Genomic DNA, 25,793 nt, shown 5'->3' with positions numbered 1-25,793 from the left:
GCCCACCCAACAACATTTGAAAAAGCGCAGTGTTTAATTACAGTGGAGTATCTGACTGGGAGAATGTGTGCTGGGAGCAGAGAGGAACAGCAGCTTGGAGAAGAGGTGCTGGGAGTTAGAGACCCAGCAGACTGGGAGCAACACTTTACTCACAAGAAGAAGCTTCAGTCACCCGGCCAGGCAGAGAAGAGAAGGCACAGCCCATGAGGCTGCTGCTGATCTCCACGGGTCAGAGGTGCATGCAATGGGCTCCTTCAATCAGAGCTCAGCACAAGCTCCTCTCACTCCTCAGCAGAGAGTCATGGGAATGATTTCTCTGGCAGCCCAGTCTGAGCATGGCTTGGTGTTTAAATTGGTTTAGAAATGTAAAGAAGAATAAAGATGGAGGGAAGTGACTGCAATGACACTGTTGAACATGTACTTTTTATCCCCATGTCCCCTTAGAGTGTCTGCTCTAGCACACACTGTGTATTTAGTATGTGTGTGTTATTCCTCATAGCATGTCTGTGCTCACACCATACTGTGTTTGAATATCAGCCTTAAGATAAGGTTATATAGGCAATACATGATGTTAATAATCTATATTGTATTATGTTATCTATTACACTGTAGCTGATGTGTTCAAGTTAGTCTAAGGGCTTCCTATTGCTCAATTATGCCAAAGGAGTAAGTATTCTAGATCTGTAGAAACATACATCAATAGTTATATTATCAGGGAGACCAGACTATTGTTTAACAGAAGCTATCTTTCTTTACCTAAACCACAGGAGATCTAGCTTAGGGGTAGTGTGTCCCCCCCCCCCCCTTCTGTTCCAAATCTAGTCAGGCAAGTGTCATGGTTAGAGCACCATAGAGTTAATAACCACCATTACATTATGCTGTAACCATTTATATAGATTGTGTATATTTCGTCCTGCCATTTACATTGCTATTTAACCACATGTTACAGGCTAACAGGGAGAATCTGTAAAAATGTGCTTTTAGCTATATCTGTAGGCAAATTAGTAAAGTTTAGGAGTGTATTCACAAATAAGACAGGGTGTGTCTGATTTGATCATTTTTAGTTAAGAAATGTGGTATTGTATTGTATTCCAATGCCTTAAGATCCTAACACACAGAAGAAAGCCAAACACACCCCTAATGCCTGAGGCTACTCTGGGTATTAGAAGGAGCAGTTGTTTGTTAATCTCCTTTGAACACTCATCAGGCTGATGTAGGAATAATGGTTCCTGTCAGGAGAAGGTCTAGAGGGTAAGTTACCCCAGGTCTTGTGAATTATCATTATTATTACTATCCTTTATTTGTTAGTCGCCACAAGGTTTCCGCAGCGCCTTACATAGTACAAACAGTAGACCATACAGGATAAAACGTTACAGAACAATAAACACAAAGTACCAATGCTTCAGAAACTCTGGGCAGACATATAGAGTGAGGGCGGAGCAGAAGAGTAGGTATGGAGACAGGAGGGGAGAGGGGCCCTGCTCATGCGAGCTTACATCCTAAGGGAGGGTGGACAAAACGGGCACGAAGGGAGGCAGTGATGCAAGGAAGAAGAAGGGACCAGGGGGCAGAGGGGAGAACAAGCAAAGTGGGTGGATGGTTGATAGGCTTTCAGGAACAGGAATCTGTGTGCTTGCCAAAACAGAGGTGACAGTGAAGCAGGACCGCTGCCCTGCTGGTAGTTTCTGGGGCTTTGCAATCCCGGGACTTATGCTAAGGAGTGTAAAAGGAGCTGGCAACAAAGCGTAAGCCTGTAGTCGAATTTGCCAAGGTGGCCATAATAGGACTTGTATCGTATTGTATGTACTACCCTTGTGTCCTTTGTGCATACCTGTAATTATTACTATTATTATGTTGTTGTTTTTGTGCCTCCTACTCTTCCCTTAATAAAAGATACCATTAAGTTGAATATCTGCCTTGGTGTAAGTATGTGTCCACATACAGGAGAATTTTGTAGGCTGTTCAGCCTTGGTAAACACCATTCCCTCACAGTGACAGTACCTTATTGTTTCAACCCATTTAAAAAGGCAAATCGAATTTCAACCCTTTATTAGAAGTATGGTTTCAGAATGGATGTGTAAATTATTTTCTGAAATGCCAAAATTTGTGCCAGCTGCAGCAAACAACTTGGGACACTTCAAAAAGAGCAAAAGGGTAATTGTTCAGTTCCTCAAGATAATGTAGTATCCGCTCCCACTTGCTGACATCAGAGGGTATGTAAATGCTGTCTTTGACAAAATATGGTGGCTCGTATTTATTCTGGAGAAAGATGAAAACATTGATGAAGTGAAAGTGACATTCCTTCACTTCCATCCAGTTCATCCATCAACACCTTTGTCATACCCAAGGAAGCCAGATGTTTTCTGGATTACTATGGTAGATGTTCTGTGTGTTCTATGTACTGTGAATCCGTTCTCTCCCAACAGGTCGAATGTACACCCTTTCTGTAATGGTAATACTAAAAACAAATAAAGCCTTCAGCCAGTTCCATCCCATCCAGAGCAGCAGCAACAAATAGTAATGATCTGTAGTAAGCTTTCTTAAAATATGTAAAATACATAAAATTATCAGAAATGTTTTAGATATTTTAGTATGAACATACTATGTCATTGTACATAATATACATGAAAGGGATTGTTTAAGGAGATAAAAGTAATGAACAGGCCTAGATCTCATTTTCATTATTTTAACAAACAGTCCAAAGCTCCTGTAGCAAATGATCCCAAAATAAAACTTTGGAGGATTAGTAATGGTATGAACAATTTGAGAAAATCAAAATTTTGATTTTGAAAACCTTTTACTTTTTTATTTTTTATTGAAACATACTGCTGTTATATCATATGGAAGCCCATTTTGAGACCTTGGCCAACTCTCTAGCTCAATCAGGTAAGCTACAAATGCAATTTGGAAAAAAACGTTAAAAGCAAATTTTTCATTTAAAATAAATGCCACTTTAAAATGCATATAACTTCAAAACCAATGTACATATCGGCCTAAGATTTTGGGTTTTTTTTTTTTTTACACCCATGACGGCATTTATTATTCCAAATTTCCAATCTGAAACAGTTTGAAACCCTGTATTGATTTGATGTGGAATGACCCCAAACTGGTGTGTAAAAGCCCTTGTCAGAGCTCTTGAGCAATTAACCATCACTGCTTGAAGATTCTGCCTGCGACGATTACCTGCTGTATTCTGTGACCAACTGATAAGAGCTTACACTCTAATCCCTTCCCCAACTCTCCTGTGTTGAATGATCCCATCATCTCTGTCAACGCTCTGCCCGCTACCCAGTAGTCCTGGTCCATAGTAAGTAGTCGGCCCACAGCAAAGAAGCATTGCAGCAACTATACCAGCTATCCCAGAAGTAAGTGGTTCTGGGTGCCGCAAAGGCGCTCACGGGTGGCAACCGAATTCTCCTACTAGTATTGCGCAGATGGCATTGGCAGTTGCAGTATTGGTGGTCAGTAACAGTCTGTTACCGACGATGAGTAGGAGATCCAAATAAACTGCAGAAAGAACATCCCTTCATTCCTCCTTCTGTCCTACAGACCGAGTGGCGAAGTAAGCCAATTTGTTCACAATTTCGTTTTAATCACTGACAGGATGGACTGCCTATGTCACCTTGTCTGTTGTTGCTGGGAACTGGCTAGGCTTACTTTGCCACTGTTCCCTTTCGTTATCATAAATGCACCCTCTAACCGAAGTAGGAGGGGCTTACGAATGCTGCCACCCGGACTCCTTACCGGCATCCAGTACCAGGTTCCTTCTAGATAACTGTCACTGCTAGGATACCCCCTCGCTGGTACAGCTGGGCTGGTACCCCTGACCGCTTACTATGGATCAGAGTTGCCGTGGATGGATCCCCCCTGGCCTCTCACATTGGCCAGAGCTGCTGGGTAGCGGGCAGAGCGGTGGTACCGGAAATCTGGGTCAAAACCTCAGAACAGGAGGGAAAGGATTAGAGTTGGGTCTAATCTGTAGGTCACAGGGATAGAGAAGTTTCAAAGCAAGTGATGTTTATTTGCTCACCCTGGTTGAAGGTACCAGGGAGCAGGTCAGATGAAACAACAACAATTTTCAATATAAAATAGTGTTGTTGTTTTTTTTGTACAGTTTTGGACATAGCCTCACAGGGTAAGCCAGCCTCCTGAGGTCTGAGCTCTTTTTAGAATCGGGATGCAATTTGTTTATCCAAACATGGATTTACATGTAATGCAAAGCTAACAATATTTACATTTATCTGTGATATCCTAAAACTTGCTGTGATTTCCTGCATCTTTTTTTAGACACAGAGAAAATCTAACAAAGTCTAATTAAATCTTCCTGTGCCTTCAGGTGCTGGACCCTCGAACATCAAAAGGTCTAATTAACATGGGTCCTTTCTTCAGACAGTTGCAGAATACACATTTTTTCCACTTCAGAATTCCCAAAGAAAGTTGCAAAACCCCAAACAAGTCATTTCCCTACCACAAAATACAAAAGACTTTCTAAACAAATGCTTATTGCATCAGGTGTATATACCTCAGAAATAATGCATTTCCTCTAGCAAAGTTAAAATGTTGATTGTGAGGTGGGTTATTGTAGGGGGTCACTGTCTGCATGTGCACTTATCTTTGATAAAGGTTCCTGTTCCAATCTGAATAATTAGAATATTGTGTTTTTTTGTTTTTTTTATTTAAACTTTCTTAACAAATTACCAGCATTTCATTATACATTTCTGCATTCCTAATATTACTTTTTGCCTCCAGTGCACTGAGATCTGGTTCTTGTGATTGGAGTTCCCAAGTACAGCATTATAACACACTGTGCTGTTACAGCAGCATATGTTGAAACCTCGGTCACAGTATCGCCAGATTTTCCGGCATATACAAGTGTGCAGAAATAGCACAGTTATAACGCTGCACATGGGGCTTATAATTGCCAGGAACCACTTGTAATGGTTTCCGGCAGAGAGCAGTCACTCACAGGCTTTCTCTATAAGGGCTAAGGAATGAGGAGAAAACTACCCTTTCACCTGGGTGCTTTTCTTTTAGTTGCCATGACCACAGGAATTTGTCCAATCCTGATTTAGTTTATACAGCAGAATGATAATATATGAAGGTAAAACAAATTTCTTTGTTACATTTTTGCTTTCCAGATTATGTCTACTTTGAAAACTCTTCTAGCAACCCTTACTTAATACGAAGAATAGAGGAACTTAACAAGGTACACTTTGGATTGGTCCATTATTTACTATAAATTGTAATTGATGTTTGCACTCTTTTTTTTCTGTGCCTGTAAAAAATAAATAAATGTGTTTTGCTAGGTTTACAGCTACATGCAGGTTCCCCATTTTGCAGTGTCCATTTTTTTTTGTTTCTTGGCTACCCTGTGTGTGTGTGTGTGTGTGTGTGTGTGTGTGTTTATATATCTGTGGTACTCAGATTCCTGATGCTGTAACTCCCGACAAGAGTTACAGCAACATCTTTAAGCAATTGCATAACTGCCCCCTTAACTGAACTAATATTACTGTCTGTGTACAGAACTACTTCATTTTGTGCTGCTGGCCTGTGTAATGAATCGCGTTTACTCCAAGTAACTTTTTTGAAACATTCGGGATTAATAGCTTGTAGGAGATATAAACAGTAAAGATGTCGCTGTAACCCTTGTCGGGAGTTACGGCATCGTCTTTTATTACCCGACCCGTGTGTGTGTGTGTGTGTATATGCAGATGTGTGTGTATATATGTATGTATATGTATATATATATATATATATATGTGTGTGTGTGTGTGTGTGTGTGTGTGTGTGTTATATATATATATATATATATATATATATATATATATATATATATATATATATATATATTATAATTTAGAAAAGTTAGGAATACCTTGGCGCTGTGAAAATAGGTATAATCTGAAGGTTTATTGAAAATAACAAATGATAGTTCTGGCCAGAACAGTGTAACACAAGCCCAATGAGTTCAACACAGTGAACACGGTGTCACATAAAATCACAGTGGTATAATATATATATATATATATATAATATAAGAGAGACCTAGTTTGACGGCATTATCACTTCTTTCTTTCTGCTACTGATTCCTCTCCCTATGAAACGAAGTATCTGACTTGCCTTCCTCATTGCTTTGTTACGTCGCCTGAAATAGTGATTCCTAGATCCTTTTCCTCTTTAGTAGTTTCCATTATTATGCCATTAATACTATATTTTAAACCTTTCGATTTTTGAGACCCAAGTGCATGATTTTTCATTTTTTGGCATTAAACTGTAGTTGCCACTCGCCATTCCTCTATACCTAGATTATCAGTCATTTGTTTTACCCCTCCTGGTGTGTCTACCCTGTTGCATATGTTTGCGTCATTTGCAAAAAGGCATACTTTCCCTTGAATATCATTTGCAATGTCTCCAATAAAGATATTAAAAAGCACTGGTCCAAGTACAGATCCTTAGCTTAAAATATAAGCAGAGTGATAGAACAATGATACATTATCAATCACGGTACAGATCAGATAAAACTGTTTGTTGAATAGCAGTGGCCCATTATGCAAGCAGGCAATGATGTGGGAGTAGAAGATAATGATATACCATTAATTGAAGTACACACTATGTAAAACTACCAGATAGTAGTGTTAAATATATATAGGTATTTATTTAACTCTGCTCCACATACTATGCTAACTTTACCTATGAGAAATATACTTTAGTAGACAATTCAAGTAGTGAAATATATCATTCACTGATGCCACCTAGAGTTCGCTCTTATGCAATAAAATTACGAGCTATACAATTTGTGCTCGGAATAAATGTGACACTGTTGCTATTTACACAATACACTCATCAAAGGACACTCAATAGGGATATTTTGAATCCCATTAATATGTAAATTATCCTTTATGGACCACCTGCAAGCAGCTTTCTATTTGTCTATGTAATTTCTCACCTATAATATAGGATATTAAATCCTGCTTACCCATTCAAAAGGGAACTATCACTAGCTATTCTAGACTTAGGCATTATATATGCAAGGTCAGCCCCCCCACCGGGTCATCTTATTTTAAATTCTTTAGTCAACACTTTTTATTTTTAATACTTCGCTCTTCCTTTATTTTGGTTGTTTATCCACTATTTTTAATGAATACCAATAAAGTTAATTGTAGTAATGTAATTAATTGTTCATACCTGGAGTGCTATTTTGGTCAAACTTTTTTTTCTTCTTGGATTTGTATGCTAATAAGTCTTGACCTTAGCACCCCCTCACGAAAAACACAATTTATTCTGGTTTGATAGTGAGGTTGGTAATTACCTTGTGCGGAGCGGTTTTCCGATTTATTTTTTTCTCGCCTCTTTTTTCTTTCCTTTTGGACATAAGTTTATGTAACAGTCTGCGATGTGGGACAGGGTCAAAAGCCTTACTAAAATTTAGACAACCTACAACTACGCCCCCCCCCCTTGATCTATTACTTTAGTCACCCAGTCAAAAAAGTCAATAAGATTTGTTTTACATGATCTCCCCTAGTAAATCCATGCTGTTTGGCATCCTGTAAGTTACTGGATTTGAAATATTCTACAACTTTCTTTTAAAAGTGTTTCCATCAATTTCCCTACTACTGATGTAAGGCTCACTGGTCTGTAGTTGCTTGCCTCTTCCTTGCTTACACTTTTTTGTGCAGTGGGACTACATTTGCTTTTTTCCAGTCCTCCGGAATTACTCCTTTAGCTAGTGTCAGATTGAATAATTCTGTTAATGGTGTTACCAGCACCCCCTTAAGCTCCTTTAGTATCCTTGGATGTATCCCATCTGGCCCCATTGATTTATCCACTCTCAGTTTTGAGAGCTCTGTTCGGACTCTCTCCTCTGTAAATGTACTTGTATCTACCTCATTTTTATGAGTATGCTTGCAGCTTAACTGTGGCCCCTTACCAGCTCTTTCTGTAGTGAACACTGAGCAAAAATAATAATTCTTATTATTATTATTATTATTATTATTATTATTATTATTATTATTAATAATAATAATAATAATAATAATTATCTGCTTTTACCTTGTCTCCCTCCCTCTCTGTCTTTTAGTCTTATTCCTCCTTTTTGTTTTTCTCCTTTCACTTATTTACCTAAAAGTTTTGCCCCCTTACCTACTGACTGGGCCATTTTCTCTTCAGATTGTGCCTTTGCACATCTGATTACCTTCTTGGCCTCTTTCTGTCTAGCAAGATACTCCTCTTTGTCTTCATTATTCTGAGACTGCTTATATTTCCTGAAGGCCATCTTTTTTTTCTTTCACAATACTTGCTACTTCTTTTGCAAACCACACTGGCTTCCTTTTCCTTGTACTTTTCTTAAAGCAACAGACCTTTGTATCAAAAGAGTTAAGTATTGCACTTTTTAATTTTTCCCACCTCCCCTGCACTCCTTTCAAGTTTTTCCACTCTGCCAAAGAGTCTCTTACACATTTTCCCATCTCTACAAAGTCAGCCTTCCTAAAATCTAACACCTTTGTTTTTGTGTGGTATGAGTTGGTCTCTGTTTTTATACTAAACCATACTGCTTGATGATCACTGGATTCTAGGTTCTCACCCACATTTACAGCCGATATCCTTTGTAAGAATTAAGTCTAATATTGCGTCTTTGCGAGTGGGCTCCCTCACCTATTGCTTGAGGGATGCTCCTTGCAAGGAATTCAGAATGTCCATACTTCTAGTGGAACCTGCAAAGGCCCCTCCCAGTTCACAACAGACAGATTAAAAGGAGAGATAATAATCATGGGAGACTTTAATGCCATTTTATTGATATCCTGCAGTAAGTTCCTGTCCAGTTCCTCTTCCTGACAGAGTGGTTTATAGATCACCCCAGTACGAAGTACAGCATTATCTCCCGTTTCTATGGTCACCAAAGTAGTATTTATACTTTTTTCACATACATTGCTACCCCTCCTTCGATTATTCCCACTCTGTCCTTCCTAAATAAAGTATATCCCGGTAGAGCTATGTCCCAGTCATGATTTTCATTGCACCATGACTCCGTAATAGCCACAATATCCAGATCATCTCTTGACATTAAAGCATTTCGTTCTGAAATTTTATTTCCTAAGCTTCTAGCATTAGCACACATAACTCTAAGAGTTTTGTTTCTGCATTTTCTGTTCCTATCTTCTAGGTTTATATCTCTGTTTATTTTGTTTTGATCTGCATTGTCTTCTGTTGCTGTGGATATGTTTCCTGTACTAATTGGCCTACAGAAATGATACCTTTGGTTAAGGGGAGCAGATTGTTTTATTCCTGTTTAGTTCACTGCCCCCCACTTCTAGTTTAATTCGTTCCTGTTGAAGCTTCCAAACTACTCACTTATTATTCTGGTTCCCCTTGAAGATGGGTGCAGGCCGTCACTTTTGTATAGGCCCCTATCTTGTCAGATGACATGACACTGGTCTATTAATCCAAATCTCTCCTCATAACACCACTTCTTTAGCCACACATTGAAGTTTCTAATGCAGTGAGTTCTGTCTTCACCTCTGTGTACTGGCAATACTGCTGAAAAAGTTAGTGGTTGCCACCTGTTTTAGAGCAGTCCCTAACTTTCTAAATTCATCTTTTACGGCCATGACTTCAGCATTAGGCAGGTTGTTTGTCCCTAGGTGGATAATGACTTCCACCTCCCCATCTTCTTGCTGCTTTCACAATTCTTAACATGCGCTCTTTATTCTTTGGAGCTGTGGCTCCAGGTAAGCATTTTACTTGTTTCTCTAGTTCAGTAGCTTTTCCCAGATGTATGCCTCTAATGATGGAATCCCCCAAGATAAGTGTAGTCCTTTTTGTAGATTTTATTTCCCTGTTCCTATAACTAGTAGAAGTCCACATATCCTCATGTTGTGTATTTCCTATGTTTGTACATTCCAGCCCTGCAAGAACAGCATATGAGTTTTGCAATGTCAACACTTGTGGAATGTTTCTCTGTCCCTCTGGATATTTCCCCCTTTCAGAGCTCACAGTTGTCCAGGCAGAACGTCTTCTGGGGCCTCTCTGAAGCAGTGGTGGTCTCAAGGATAGACAGTGAGCTTGCAGTTTTGGCTATTTCCTCCTGCAACACAGAAAATTGCCTACAGATCGGACAGTAGCTGAGTTTCCATAATGTTTCGTCCAAAACAAAATCATTACATCCACTGCACTGGACTAGTCCAAACATTGTATCAGATTGTAAGCTTGCGAGCAGGGTTCTCTTACCTCTCTGTCTGTATGTATTACCCAGTATTGTTTTATTAATGTTTGTTCCCAATTGTAAAGCGCTATGGAATTTGCTGGCGCTATATAAATAAATGCTGATGATAAGTCTAGCATCAATATATGAACAAGCCTGATTTTGTTTCAAATTCACAGTTCACTTAAGTTTGCAAGCTGTTTCACTTTAGGATGCAAGCTACTACAATGAGCCACAATGTGTATGTGTGTGTGTGTGTATGTATACATTTGTGTGTGTATATGTGCCTATATCTTTCTCTATCTCTCTCAACAAAACTGGAAATTAATTGGTAAAAGAAAAAAATATTTTGTTGACAATTAAATTTAAATTTATGTCCAAACATGAAAAAATAAGGTAACTGGGCTGTTAAGGCAACCTGAAGTGGGCTGACGTACAAAGCTCTTCTGATGACTACGTTCACATGACGCATTAAGTAATTAAGCCATTAATGACAGAACATATAGGGCTTGATTCACGTCTGGACATTCGCCTGTTTGCGTAACTTATCTTGGATGATTACACTCTACGCATTTCCAGAAACCAAACTTGCACAACTGCACCGAATTCATATCCGCACGCATTTGATTTTTGTGACCCCTTGTGGCTGGAGAGGCGGATTGGGGAAGGGACGGACTGACTAACGTAGACCATGTACAGCAAGTCCAATCCTGTGTTTAGTGTGTGTACGCTTGTTTTCAGTCTGCTACAGGACAGGTGTAAATGCCGGTTGATGGTGATAACTGACACTGGATTATCGTTGTTTACTACATTTCATGCATGTAACGCAGTAACTAGCACAGAACAACATCACGCATTAAAAATGTATGGTTTTTTTTTATACACGTTATATGCACTGAAATATACACATTGTTTTTTTTAAATTTTACATATTTTAAAATAAACTGTCTATTATATTGAAAAGAAAAGTTACATTTCTTGTTTTTTATTTTAATTTGTTATTGTTACTTGTTTTAATTTATAATCCTATAAAAGGTGTGTTCTGATGTTAGTTTATTGTAAATATGCAGTAAACCTAGTGCAAATGCTCCTAAATGATACTTCAGTCTGTATGTGTCTACGTTTTCAGAAAGTACGTATTGTCTAACAGAGCGTATTTCCACCCCTGTTAAAATCGTAACACATGTTGAGAAGCGTTTGGATTTTAATGAGTGGAAATTATGCCCACATTGTGTACCTTTTACATCATCAATTACTATGGATCACTGTGAGACATAAATGAAATCTGAGGGAATGCAATTTTATTAAAGTACTCAATTCTTATATGAAGCAAAGGTTTCCAATTAAACCTTGAAAAAAGTTATATAAGAGGACACTTTATATTTTTTACCAGCAGGCATAATGAAACAAAATAGTAACTTTCACAGAAAACATGTATGTGTTTTTGTTTTTCTTTATCTTGATTGCAAAGCAGTTTGAAAATCTCTGTATAGAGGTTGTTCTCTTGTCTGTCTATTCATTGTGCCCTCTTTAATACTATAGAAACTTGTTTCATCATAAGTGGCAAACTTTGTTGTAAAAACGGTATTGCGTCTCTATCTTCAATACATTCAGAGGCTAACCAGTTATTGTCCCTTAGGACAATACCTGACTACCACACCAGAAACCTCCCCGCCCCCCCCCCCCCTCTCCTCTTCCTACCTGCCACGGTCTTTAGAGCTGGTTACTTGGAACAAGAAGAGGGGGTTCTCAATCCACCACCCAAAATGTCATGTTTGGAATCATTATGCACACTATACTCAATACCACGTCATGTCATAAAATACACATTGTTTATATTTATGCTAAAGTATATCCACTCAAAAGTGTAATGTGTACCTTTTGCTGCCTTATTCGATTTAATGTTTTTGGTATTATTTCCTTTATTCATTAATAGACGGCAAATGGAAATGTAGAAGCAAAGGTTGTATGTTTCTATAGGAGGAGAGACATATCCAGTACTCTAATTTCTTTAGCGGACAAACATGCAAGTAAGTAGTAGAAGGAATATTTTAAAATGGCCCACACGGGCAGGGCCATATTTACATTTTGTTTCATGTAATTGTATGTAATTTTTGTTTGCATCACAATCTGATCAATGTATAGCACTGCATTCGCCTTGACACTGTCTCCACCTATCTGTCCTATCTCTCCTGTGTCCTTTCAACTTTTCATTGTTACGACATCTCTCCATCATACTTCACTTGTCATTCATCCAGTAACAACTGGTTGGTGTCTCCTGCTGCAGTTCATATACTCACATGGGAAGGAGGGAGACAACTTTGTTGATCTGTTGACTCTCCCTGATTAATGAAGGAGAGAAAGGAATCCACTCTGTCCTTAAGCAGGATAAGGCACACTGTCACTGCACTGTCTGGTGACAGGTGGGACAAACTTGACAAGTGTTCACATTTTCATGGGACCTGTTAATTATGTACATGACCTGTGGCTGGATCTCCCCCCCCCCCCCCCCCCCAAGAAAAGCAATGGGTAGCTTGCATGCATTCTGTTGTAACAGCAGAAGGGCCATCAAACACACACACAGACTTAAAATCCAAATATTACATATCCTCTAGAACAATCAACACTAATATATATATATATATATATATATTACTATGGTATTGCTGTAATAGTATATTGCCCATCCATAGTGTGGGCCAGTCTATAATTATAAGAATAATGCCTGTGGATTCAGCTGAGCAGGGCAGTTTGTGAACCCATCAAAAGCAGAACCATTGTGCTTTTTTGTTTTTTTGCTGTTGCCTGGCATATTTAGGTTTTGGAAGCTTTTTCACATTTTTTATTAAATAGCACATGACTGTAAGGGGTTACTTTTTTTTTTCCTTGTCCTTGTCCTTCTTGTCCTTCTTCTCCTTGTTCTCCTTCTCCTTCATTAGGCGAACTTGATTCTGCAATCTTGCTGTGAAGTACTTATACTTGGAGCTAGAAAGGTTCATTGAAAGTAATGCATGAATCTTTATTATCCATTTACTAATCCTAATTTAAAAAATGCAAACAAGATTTTGTGTATCGGGCAGAGAGATTTTCATTGAGGTGTTTCCATTTGCAGCCACGTAAGGCTGGGTAACCTCTACAGAGAATTTCTCCTGATGCAACATCGTTAAAGATTTTACCAGCGACTGTAATAAGAAAATAACACACAAAAAAAAAAAAGTTCCGGTCAGCATGCCGATTCATATGTACACACTAAATACAGTTTTTACAAGATTTGCCTTCTGATCTGTGCTCTTCATCTGTCATAACCATCGGCTGAAAAGATTGTGACTCTGCACACCCCATAGAGATTTATGGACTCTGCCAGTCATGAGTGCATACACACTGCCGAATTGGAATGACGTTGTTCCATCGCTGAATGTATCGTTTTTAAACCAAGCTAAAAATCTCAATGTGCTTTGGAACATAAATCGTTCATCGTTGCAGCATACACACTAATACAATATCTGGCTGAAAGCTCGTTATCGTGTGATTGGCCTGATCGACTGAAAACACTAGGGTGTACCCAGCTTAAAACAGATTTTTACACAGCCTTGAAGGCTACAGTAATCTGACTACGGCCACGACTACTTTTCAATGGGACGTCTCCTGTTCCATCTAGAAGGACTTCACAGCAGAATTAAACTAGTATGTACAACTAATCTAAATAAAAAAAAAATACAAGGCGAGACTGGTTCACTTTATGAATTTCATTTTGTTCCCATTTATCTCCCTCACCGGCTTAATAGATTTTACTGGAATCGCAACTTATTTCAATGGCCTTTAATTGTATTCTGCCCTGCCCAGTGCTGTCTCCATATATCTTCACCAGAGTGATGAGTTGTAATGAGTAATTTCAGCCTTTAGAAAAGCACCTGCTTTTTTTGTTTTTTTTATTTGAATGCTTGTTTTCTTTTTTCTTTTTTCTTTTTTGTTTTTTTTCTGTAGTTACGATTCTATATTCTTTTATATAAATTTACATGTTTATATAGTGTAGTCATCTGCTAGCCTTCCATAAAAAATACAGCTGGGAGGTGGGTTTTCAGGCGAGTTGTCCTGATGATGTCACAAATTCTTATTGTATTATTTTGGGTTCAGCCAATGACTAACTCATTGGGGGGTATTAAATTGTTCGGCTTGACGGCTGAAATACTCGCGCTCTAAAACTATTACCGTTAATACGGTAATTACTCGCTGAATTTCAGCTCGCAGCTGCGAGCTGAAATTCAGTGAGTAAATTACCGTATGAACGGTTTTTAAGCGCACTTTTACCGTATTAACAGTAATAGTTTTAGAGTGCGAGTTTTTCGGTCGTCAAGCCGAACAATTGAATACCCCCCCATTGTATGTTTGATACACATAAAAGAACAAGCTTCCTGAACGCGGTTAGTGTTGCCTATGGAGATATGATATAATAATGTCATGCAAGTGTCACAGAACTTTTCAGTTGCGTTTTTGTTTTTTTTAAAAACTAAATGGCGTTGGCTTAAAATGTGTATTTTTAACTTTTTAGGGGAAATGGAAGAAGAAATGGAAAACCCTGAAATGGTGGATTTACCTGAAAAATTGAAGCACCAGTTACGACACAGAGAGTTGTTTTTATCTAGGCAGCTTGAATCTTTACCAGCTACACATATAAGGTGAGGATGATGCTTTTCACAGATTGCTCTTGGACTGGTGTTGAAGGACGAACTTGCTTGTCTGCCTGACCATCTAGCTTGGGGTGCATATCTGTTTTGGTGTTGTGCAGGGAAGCTGTGTCTTACAAATTGTGTACGTGTTTTGTATTTATTTTTAATTTTGTTTTGTGTGTAAAACATGGATGCATAATCCTTTATGCTTAAATCAATAAAATGCTAAATCTACATATTTCAGATTGTGTTGGGTAATCTACAAACACTATTTGCGAATGGCTAATCTAGCTGTTTAGGGCAACAAAAGTGCATCAAATACACGCTGCTTTTACTTTTGGCTGCCATGGAGGGAAATATTGTATTTGCATTTAGTCCATTTCCGTATACATTGCCTTTGATCACTGAAATTTCACGTTTCCTTGATCATGAACAGTGAAACTGATATTGCAGATGACACATTTATTAGGGTTCCAAGTCAACTTACAAAGATTAAGATCTCTACGGCTGTGGCTTAATAGTTCAGTTGACTAGGTAAGACATGTCATGTTTCTGTAGAGCTAGAAATATACAATGAGCTATTGGACTGAAAATAGTTGAGTGAAAATTGGGACTGTTGTGACGATGTTACTAGTGGCAGTTGGGTAGGCTGAAATGATTCAAATGCCCTCAGCTGATGATTTGCAATTTATTGTTGTTCACCTTTTTTGCTGCCTTTTATGTTGGAAATGATGCTTGTATTAAAGTTCAACTTCTCATAAGTTGAAAAGTCCTCCTCACTAAACAGCAGAATATATAAAATCTAATCATTTTCTCACAGCTTAAGATAGGTGAAAAGAGTAAAAATATAAATTTAAAGTTCAGCTTAAATTATGAGATACAAAATACAAGCTTGCGCTGTAATAATATCACTTAATTTCAATCCTGAATTGCTGCCTCTTCAAAAAAAAAAAAAATGGCTTTGCTACAATTTAAATGGCATACTACAATTGGCTGACATAGAATATTGGCATTTCTTGGTCCTATGAGTTCTTTTCTTACAAATATATTGGCTTCATCCAAAAAATAACTTTGACAGTTTCCCCATTTGAAAGTTACATCAACTATCGCACTATATTATTATGAAGTTTTATTTGTGTGGCCAGGTCCCTCAAGTATCGGCTGCCGCACTCGGGGGAACCGACCACACAAATAAAACCTCATAATAATAATATAGGTGCCGCATGAAATGTTATTACTACAGATGTACTGTATTAAAATAAAAATGTATTTTAATGTGTGCGCTGCAGCGCTGGCTGAGTAGCACCCAGCGCTGCTGAAGCATATAATTGGTTAAACTAGCGCCAGGGAGGCTATAACTGTATAGATGAGGCGTTTTTTTTTCTAAATAAAAATGTTTAGTGTGTCAGTGCTGCAGCACTGGTAGTTAACCCCTTTGGTGCTGCACGCCGGTAAAATCCCGGTGCTAGGCCCCGAGAGTGTGACTATATGTAGATTAAGTGTAAATATAAAATGTATATGTATGTACTAAATGTAAAGAGTATTTATCTTGTGCTGGTGCTGCAGAGACAGCCCTGGATCCCCTTCACCCTCCGGCAGCCAACTTCAGTGGCTACCGGAGAGGCTTAGCAACTAGCCTCCTGGTATCCAATGGGTCCAGGAGGTACAGCGCCTCCTGGGGGTCCTAAGAAGCCATGTCTCTAGCTGGAGCTCAAAGAGCTTCAGCTAGCGTCAGGCTGGGGCTGCTGCCCCGGGACCTGGTCTCTCTCTCTCTGGTACTATTTTTGCCCAGAAGGGATAGCCAGAGTCTAGTCGCTGGAAGTACCTTTGGTCGGCAGATTTAAAAGATAAATATCTCGCACCAGGGGAGGAGAGTGGGCTGAGCCCCCCCCTCTCCCTGGCAGCTCGTGGACAGTGGGGGAAAGTATACTCCCCCTGCCACTAGCAGCAGTGTTTAAAAGGTGTTAAACACTCTGGGTTGATTCCTGTGCAGGCTGCATGAATCAACCCAGATTGGTTAAAGGGACAGGAGGATGGATTACCTCCCGCTAAGCTGTGGTAGTCAGCATTTCAATGCAGTCGCGATCCCTTGCAGTCGTCCTGGAGCCAGGTCGGGAAGGAGCCATTCGGGGTCACCACATCGGGGAAAGTATTGTCGGAATAATGGCAACCATTATTCCGTACCCAACCCCTGCTAAGACTAGTTTCCAAATGTGTATAAAAAAGGCACTGTTTTGTATTAAAAATCATTCTTGTTTCTTCTGACTTCCTGATCACTGGGTACTTTAAACCAGTGTGATCTGTCCTTCTTAGGACTATTTGAGCAAATAAACAGCACTTGCTTCAAAGATCTGCTTGACAACTTTTCCATGCTGAAATTCCTGTGACCTACAGATTAGACCCAACTCTAATCCGTTCCTGGCTCTTCTGAGGTTTTGACCCAGCTTTCCGGTGCCACCACTCTGCCCGCTACCCAGCAGCTCTGGCCAGTGTGATGGGCCAGGGGGGATCCATCCACAGCAACCCATAGTAAGCGGTCAGGGGTATCATCCCAGGTACACTAGCAGCGTCAGTTGCCCAGAAGGACCCCGATTCTGGATGCCGGTAAGGAGTCCAGTGGTATAGCGGCTTAAGCCGTTCTTACTGCAGTTAGAGGGCACATTTGGGATAAATAAAGGGATCGGTGGCACAGTAAGCCTAGCGCCGGTTCCCTAGCAACAACAGACAGGGTAGCATAGACAGTCCATCCTGTCACAATTTATTCCTGCAATTCTGTAATTTCTTCCCCTGTATTACTAACTTTTTCAATTTCTCGACTCAGTATTTTTTATTTTTATTTTTTTGTATTTTTTTTTTTTACAAACGACAGTACTGGTATACATTTTAATACAAAATAGGTAATCTAACTTTTGTTCCATTCTTCATTTGTAATATTACACAATAACCTCCTGTTTGTGCAGTAAGATAGTTTAAGGAACAGTCTGTTGCATTAATTCTGTTTTGAAAACTTTATGCTCTTTTACAATATAACAGAAGATTTTATCATACAAATTAGTTATTATATCAATCAATATAGCTAAACCTTGGATAAAAAAAACAATTCATATTTCTACGTGCAGTACCTGAAAAGTTTAATGGCATCAATACTTGTACACCAGTTGATTCACGAATAAGTTGTGATATGGGTTGTGTTCCATTCTTTTCATTACTTTTCTTTCTTGTTATTGAATTATCTATTAAATACTTTTGATGTACAATTTCATTTAAATCATTTTGTGTAAATATATTAACTGGAATCCCCTTAACCTAGGCAACATATTGTACCTTAATTCAGTGGTAAACCATTATATACCTTCCGCATTTGTGATATATTATCTGATAAAATATATGGCATTGTTACATGTAATATATCTGTGCAGATATCTTTAAACTTTCCTTACTTATTCTAATTTCTCTTTACAATCACCATCTTGTAACATTGTATTACAACATTTTAATTCTATTGTTCTCGAAGATCTTTGGTCTAACACATCTAAATTTTGGATTTTTACATGCAATTATTTTCAGTTTTACCTAAATATTCACTTCTCTCCTCTTTGGGTCTATTAAAAGCGGTTACAATCAATCCAAACCACTTCAGTTCCCAGGTCTTAACATCTTGCGTACTTGTAAAATTTATACATATACCACTGTCAGTCAATGTGGCAACCATTTTAAGTAAAGAGGTTGTGTTTCGTTATATTTCCCAGCAACTGGTCTTTCCCTCTAGCAAATTAAGCAAATCTGTAAAATTTTTAAGTTCTGGAAACAATTCAGCATTTTGGTGCCCATGTGGTGTTTATGTACATATCTAACAGTTAGTTTAATTGTTCATTCTATCATACAGTTTTACACATCTATAGGAGGCTTATTAAAATATTGAGATATACACATTTCAGTTGGCAGTCTCTTATCACAATCTTCAGTTACTTGTCTTTTAATTCTACCTTTTATATCTGTTATTATTGTATGTGTTCTTGGTTGTGAGTAGAATCAATGATGAAGACAGTTCTGATTTACCATTTTTTGACTATATGCCCCCATTTCCTCAAAACCACTACCAGACCTTACCATCAGGTCTTCATTAAACAAATGTCCAAAATAATAAAATATGTAACAATCATAAAGAACAAATCATGCCTATACGATGGCAACTGTAATAAGAATATTTTTCTTTTGACTTCGGAGTCAGATTCTTCTTCCCGAAACACATCACTGTCAGAGTCCTGAAACAAAATTGTTATATCTGGTTCCAAAACGTTATTAGTCTCTGCGTCTTTCCAGGTCGCTGTCGGATCGATCGACTATCTTCTTGCGGTGAGATGTGTGAATCGAAGTGTCTTTCTTTGCAATGCCATAGTTGTGATTAATAACACTTGAAATGGTCTTTTCCAACGATCTGTCAATCAGAGCGTAAAAAATTTCTCACCATAACATATTCTCCTGGCTTTATATCCGAACAGTTCTCAATAGGCATTTGTAGTACAATCAGTTTCAAAGTCTCTTGTTGCTTTTGTAGCTGCTTAGTCATCTCATTCAGGTACTTAACAGTTACATCTTAAATGCATTTTGAAAGCCTATTTTGGACTGATATTTGGTTATCTGAACAAACCTCATGGTGAAATATCGAATGGAATTCTGGGAGTGGTTCTGATACTATACAATAAAGATAAAACCTCTAACCCAGTGGTTCCCAAACTTTTGCAGTTCGCGGCACCCTTAGAGTCTCCAAATTTTTTCAAGGCACCCCTCCAAAATAATTACTGAACAGTCCTGTTTTAGAGGTAGTTGGGTCAAAAAGTTGTAATAAGTATTTAGGTCACGACAGAAATACTTATTTAGTTGTATGCAAAAATGCCCCTCTGCATCCAGGCACACTGCCCCCTCTGCATCCAGGCACACTGCCCCCTCTGCATCCAGGCACACTGCCCCCTCTGCATCCAGGCACACTGCCCCCTCTGCATCCAGGCACACTGCCCCCTCTGCATCCAGGCACACTGCCCCCTCTGCATCCAGGCACACTGCCCCCTCTGCATCCAGGCACACTGCCCCCTCTGCATCCAGGCACACTGCCCCCTCTGCATCCAGGCACACTGCCCCCTCTGCATCCAGGCACACTGCCCCCTCTGCATCCAGGCACACTGCCCCCTCTGCATCCAGGCACACCGCCCTCTCATGTTGCCCCCTCCTCTGCCCTCTGTCACGCTGGCCCCCTCCTCTGCCCTCTGTCACGCTGGCCCCCTCCTCTGCCCTCTGTCACGCTGGCCCCCTCCTCTGCCCTCTGTCACGCTGGCCCCCTCCTCTGCCCTCTCTCCCCCTCCTCTGTCCTCCTCCTCTGCCATATGTCCCCCTCCTCTGCCCTCTGTCCCCCTTCTCTGCCCTATGTCCCCCTCCTCTGCCCTCTGTCCCCCTCCTCTGCCCTCTGTCCCCCCTCCTCTGCCCTCTGTCCCCCCTCCTCTGCCCTCCTACTCTGCCCTCTGTCCCCCTCCTCTGCTCTCTGTCCCCCTGGTCTGCCCTCTGTCCCCCTCCTCTGCCCTCTGTCCCCCTCCTCTGCCCTCTGCCCTCTGTCCTCCTCCTCTGCCCTCTGTCCTCCTCCTCTGCCCTCTGTCCCCCTCCTCTGCCCTCTGTCCCCCTCCTCTGCCCTCTGTCCCCCTCCTCTGCCCTCTGTCCCCCTCCTCTGCCCTCTGTCCCCCTCCTCTGCCCTCTGTCCCCCTCCTCTGCCCTCTGTCCCCCTCCTCTGCTCTCTGTCCCCCTCCTCTGCTCTCTGTCCTCCTCCTCTGCTCTCTGTCCTCCTCCTCTGCTCTCTGTCCTCCTCCTCTGCTCTCTGTCCTCCTGGTCTGCCATCTGTCCTCCTCCTCTGCTCTCTGTCCTCCTGGTCTGCCCTCTGTCCTCCTCCTCTGCTCTCTGTCCTCCTGGTCTGCCCTCTGTCCCCCTCTTCCTCTGCCCTCGGTCTGCTCTCTGTCCCCCTCCTCCTCTGCCATCTGTCCTCCTGGTCTGCCATCTGTCCTCCTGGTCTGCCCTCTGTCCCCCTCCTCATCTGCCCTCTGTCCTCCTTCTTTGCCATCTGTCCTCCTCTGCCCTCTGTGCCCCTCCTCCTCTGCCCTCTGTGCCCCTCCTCCTCTGCCCTCTGTCCCCCTCCTCCTCTGCCCTCTGTCCCCCTCCTCCTCTGCCATCTGTCCTCCTGGTCTGCCCTCTGTCCCCCTCCTCCTCTGCCATCTGTCCTCCTGGTCTGCCCTCTGTCCCCCTCCTCCTCTGCCCTCTGCCCTCGGTCTGCTCTCTGTCCCCCTCCTCCTCTGCCCTCTGCCCTCGGTCTGCTCTCTGTCCTCCTCCTCCTCTGCCCTCGGTCTGCCCTCTGTCCTCCTCCTCCGCCCTCGGTCTGCCATCTGTGCCCCTCCTCCTCTGCCATCTGTGCCCCTCCTCCTCTGCCATCTGTCCTCCTGGTCTGCCCTCTGTCCTCCTCTGCCCTCCTCCTTTGCCATCTGTCCTCCTCCTCCTCTGTCTGCTATCTGTCCCCCTCCTCTGCCATCTGTCCTCCTGGTCTGCCCTCTGTCCCCCTCCTCTGCCCTCTGTCCCCCTTCTTTGCCATCTGTCCTCGTCTGCCCTCTGTCCCCCTCCTCCTCTGCCATCTGTCCTCCTGGTCTGCCCTCTGTCTCCCTCCTCCTCTGCCATCTGTCCTGCTGGTCTGCCCTCTTTCCCCCTCCTCCTCTGCCATCTGTCCTCCTGGTCTGCCCTTTGTCCCCCTCCTCCTCTGCCATCTGTCCTCCTGGTCTGCCCTCTGTCCCCCTCCTCCTCTGCCATCTGTCCTCCTCCTCTGCCCTCTGTCCCCCTCCTCCTCTGCCCTCTGTCCCCCTCCTCCTCTGCCCTCTGTCCCCCTCCTCCTCTGCCCTCTGTCCCCCTCCTCCTCTGCCCTCTGTCCCCCTCCTCCTCTGCCCTCTGTCCCCCTCCTCCTCTGCCCTCTGTCCCCCTCCTTTGCCTCTGTCCTCCTCCTCCTCCTCTGCCCTCGGTCTGCTCTCTGTCCCCCTCCTCCTCTGCCATCTGTGCCCCTCCTCCTCTGCCATCTGTGCCCCTCCTCCTCTGCCATCTGTCCTCCTGGTCTGCCCTCTGTCCCCCTCCTCTGCCCTCTGTCCTCCTTCTTTGCCATCTGTCCTCCTCTGCCCTCTGTCCCCCTCCTCCTCTGCCATCTGTCCTCCTGGTCTGCCCTCTGTCCCCCTCCTCCTCTGCCATCTGTCCTCCTGGTCTGCCCTCTGTCCCCCTCCTCCTCTGCCATCTGTCCTCCTGGTCTGCCCTCTGTCCCCCTCCTCCTCTGCCATCTGTCCTCCTGGTCTGCCCTCTGTCCCCCTTCTCCTCTGCCCTCTGTCCTCCTTCTTTTCCATCTGTCCTCCTCCTCCTCTGCCCTCGGTCTGCCCTCTGTCCCCCTCCTCCTCTGCCCTCCCTCTTTGCTATCTGTCCTCCTCCTCCTCTGGCCCATGCCAGCCAAAAAAAAGAAAGAAAGAAAACAGAAACTTACCAATCCGCGCGGCGCCGGGACCCAGCAGCCTCCTCTCTCCCGCAGCTGTCAGTGACAGCTGCGGGAGAGAGGAGGCTGCTGGGTCCCGGCGCCGTGCGGATTGGTAAGTTTCTGTTTTCTTTCTTTCTTTTTTTTGGCTGGCCCGCGGCACCCCAGTGACAGCGCCGTGGCGCACACTTTGGGAACCGCCGCTCTAACCAAACCATCGCTGCATTCTTCATCACATTATTCAGCTTTTTTTTTTCTTTTTTTTTTTTACGCTATTTAAATAGTTCCAGTAGCTTAGTTTTTATTCGTGATAAAATACACCTTGTCTAAAATAAAAAAAAAAAATTGCAGTGAAATGTGTACCTCTGTAATTCTCAATCATTTGATATACCATATCTATCCCTTTGGGACCACTGATCTATCTTTACCATCTCTCCACATACCATTGGTATCTTGTACACATCCCTTCAACTTCCAGAGGGCCACTTCCTGGGGATAACAAAACTTTTACATTCTAAATAATTTCTGATAAGTAACTGAAATCACATCAAATCCATGTCCTGTGAAGAAATGTTAATTCGTAATGGATTCCTTACTACACCTATTGCAACTTCATCTGCCCTTTTATTACCCAATTCAACTGGATCAGTACTACTTGTGCGATCTTGACACTTAATCACTACTACTTGCAATGACATCTGAATAGCATCTAACAACTTCTTTACATATTGAAAGTGTGCTATCTAAGTACCTACTGCAGTTAGAAAATCTCTAAGCCACTACAATGCACGGAATACATACCTACTATCTGTGCAGATGTTTTACTCTCTTACCTTGCGCCAACTCACACACTGTTGTGTGTGCTACTTGCATATCTGTCAGGGTCTGCCTGTTGTACTGCAGCATCGTTCAATCTCGGCTATATTCGGTTTTTACCTTTTTCCTGCACTATTCTGAACAATCCTCAATAAATTGTTATACCTTCACCTTACTCTGGGCTCCATAGGTGTCATTTACAGCCTTTAGCACAGAAGTGTGACAATATCCTTTACATCACTCACTAGTCTCATTTTATCTATGGTAACCACCATCTGTATAAAAAAATAGATCTGCTTCTAGTGTGTATCCTCAATATCAGATCTAGCAGTAAAGGTTCTAGTCCAAAAATTCCATACAATCATAAATGGGCATTTATTCAGCAGGAATCCTATACTTATCTGTACTCTCCTCCACCCCTTGTGCATGCACACTAAGTAAGAACATAGCATTGTTAAAAATTGTACAGCAACAAATCGTAAGATGAAGTAGAGCCAGGATAGCTCATTTTCAATTTACAAATCCGGCAGCAAAGACATGTCGTGACATATCGTGTTAGTACAAAATTCATCAACAGCAAAACCGCATACAGTATACAAAGGGTTAATTCATGGCTAAGAACTAAATATTCTGCTTTTTCCATGAATAATGCTACAGTTGAAACTTCTCAAACAGATTGACAATGAATGGGCAGCTATGTGTAAATTTGGCAATATAATAAAGTATGAATCTTTGATAGTCTCCATGTTACCTCCAGCTGCACACCCCTGGAAAGACACGTACTTGTGATTTATTTAGTGGCAAGTGCATATGCAGAATAACTTGCACTCTTTCTGACGAAAGATGCGTCAAGTATTTGGTTATTTCTTGACCCAAGAACTAAGCCTGGCAAAGTTGCAATTTATTTCTGGAAACTGTGTGGCCATGTTGATATAGGAATATTAACAGCTAAATCTAGTATTGCAAGGACTGTAAGAAAACAAAACACAAAGGTAAGTTATCAACCTATAGCATCAATACAAAATCACAGTGTGGTATAAAAGCCTCAGGACAATAAAATTAATGGTTCAACATCTCAAAGGACCAAGGAATGCCCATATTCTATCTAAGCCACTTGTAGTATGACTTTGAAATTGTAACACAGCCTACCGTACAGTGTTTACAAAAAACCTGTTTCAGTTGAAGAGGCAGAATTTCAGGAATGAAATATTAAGTCATATCGTTAGTCAAATCTAATGGTAATTTCTCCATAATCATTCTCCTAGACATCTCTGCTGCTTTTGATACTGATGATCACACTTTTTTTTCCTACATACCCTTCACTCCATTGGCCTTCATGACACAGTCCTTTCCTGGTTCACTTCCTACCTATCGAACCGCTCCATTAATGTTTCTACCTCTGTCACATCCTCCCCTCCACTCCCACTATTTGTTTGAGTTCCACAAGTCTCTGTTCATGGCCCTTTACTTTGGGGCACTAATTCTCTTGGGGCACTAATTCGCTCATTCGGCCTCCAATACTACCTCTACGCTGATGACACCCAAATCTATATCTCTTCCCCGACTTCTCCCCTTCTATACTATCTCGTGTAACCAAATGTCTTTTTTGCTATCTCCACATGGATGTCCCAACGCTCTCTAAAGCGTAACATGTCCAAAACAGAGTTTATTATCTTCCCTCCTGCCACAGTCACCACCTGCCCTCAAATCTCCCTCACTGTCAATAACACCACAATTTCCTCAGTCTTCCAAGCCTGCTGCCTTGGTGTCACACTTGTCTCCACCTTCTGCTTTATTCCTTACAACCAGACTCTCTCCCAGTCCTGTCGACTCCACCTTAAAAACATTGCCAGAAGACGCCCTCTTCTTACTCACCATGCTACCAAAACTCTTATCCATCCTATCATCATCTTCCGTCTTGACTATTGCAACCTCCTGCTATCTGGCATTCCTGACACCCATACATCCACACTTCAATTCATTTTAAATGCTGCAAGACTGATCTTCTTCTCTCACCGCTCCACATCTTCACCACTTTGCAAACCCCTACACTGGCTCCCTGTGTCCTACAGAATCCAATTCAAATTACTCACCCTTACCTACAAATCCCTCAACAACAACACCCCTGCATACATCTCAAATCTCATATCAAAATATTATCCCTCCCGCTCTCTTAGATCTGCCTCTGACCTGCGTCTTGTCTCGTCTCTGATGACCACCTCTCATTCCCGCCTACAAGACTTCTCCCGTGCTGCTCCCCACTTATGGAATTTCCTACCACTCTCAGTCAGACTTTCCCACAGCATTCAAATTTTTAGATGCTCTTTGAAAACCCTTCTCTTTTTTAGAGGTGACCTTATCCTCGATAACACTAATGCACCCTCACAACTATCCCAATCTCCACTCTGAGCAACACTCGCTCCTCTTGTTTTAGCTGTGCCCTCTTCCCTTTAGAAAGTAAGCTCTTTAATGAGGGTCCTTCATACCCTTTGTTTTTATGTCTGCATTCATTCTGTCTGCCTTGTCTGTTCTTGTCTGTCTTGTTTTACAAATCTCCTGTTTTATGTATTCCCTACTG

At 41.6% G+C, this 25,793-nt stretch overlaps 1 protein-coding gene across 11 annotated transcripts in view; it reads left to right on the top strand.

Annotated features, from left to right (window-relative positions):
- Positions 1 to 25,793, top strand: part of MTA1 (metastasis associated 1) — a 303,171-nt gene that overhangs the window by 9,752 nt on the left and 267,626 nt on the right. For 10 of the 11 annotated variants that reach the window (XM_075192764.1, XM_075192754.1, XM_075192760.1 and 7 more), the window contains exons 2-4: positions 5,139 to 5,206; positions 12,135 to 12,228; positions 14,748 to 14,874. In XM_075192764.1, coding sequence (XP_075048865.1) covers positions 5,139 to 5,206; positions 12,135 to 12,228; positions 14,748 to 14,874 — 289 coding nt within the window. The remainder of the gene's footprint in view (positions 1 to 5,138; positions 5,207 to 12,134; positions 12,229 to 14,747; positions 14,875 to 25,793) is intronic. The other variant, XM_075192755.1, reaches the window with a different exon arrangement.

The sequence above is a fragment of the Mixophyes fleayi genome, chromosome 12, assembly GCF_038048845.1.
Source record: "Mixophyes fleayi isolate aMixFle1 chromosome 12, aMixFle1.hap1, whole genome shotgun sequence".
Taxonomy (NCBI): Eukaryota; Metazoa; Chordata; class Amphibia; order Anura; family Limnodynastidae; genus Mixophyes; species Mixophyes fleayi.
Note: the sequence above shows the minus strand (reverse complement) of the source record. Positions and strands in the feature narration are given on the sequence as shown.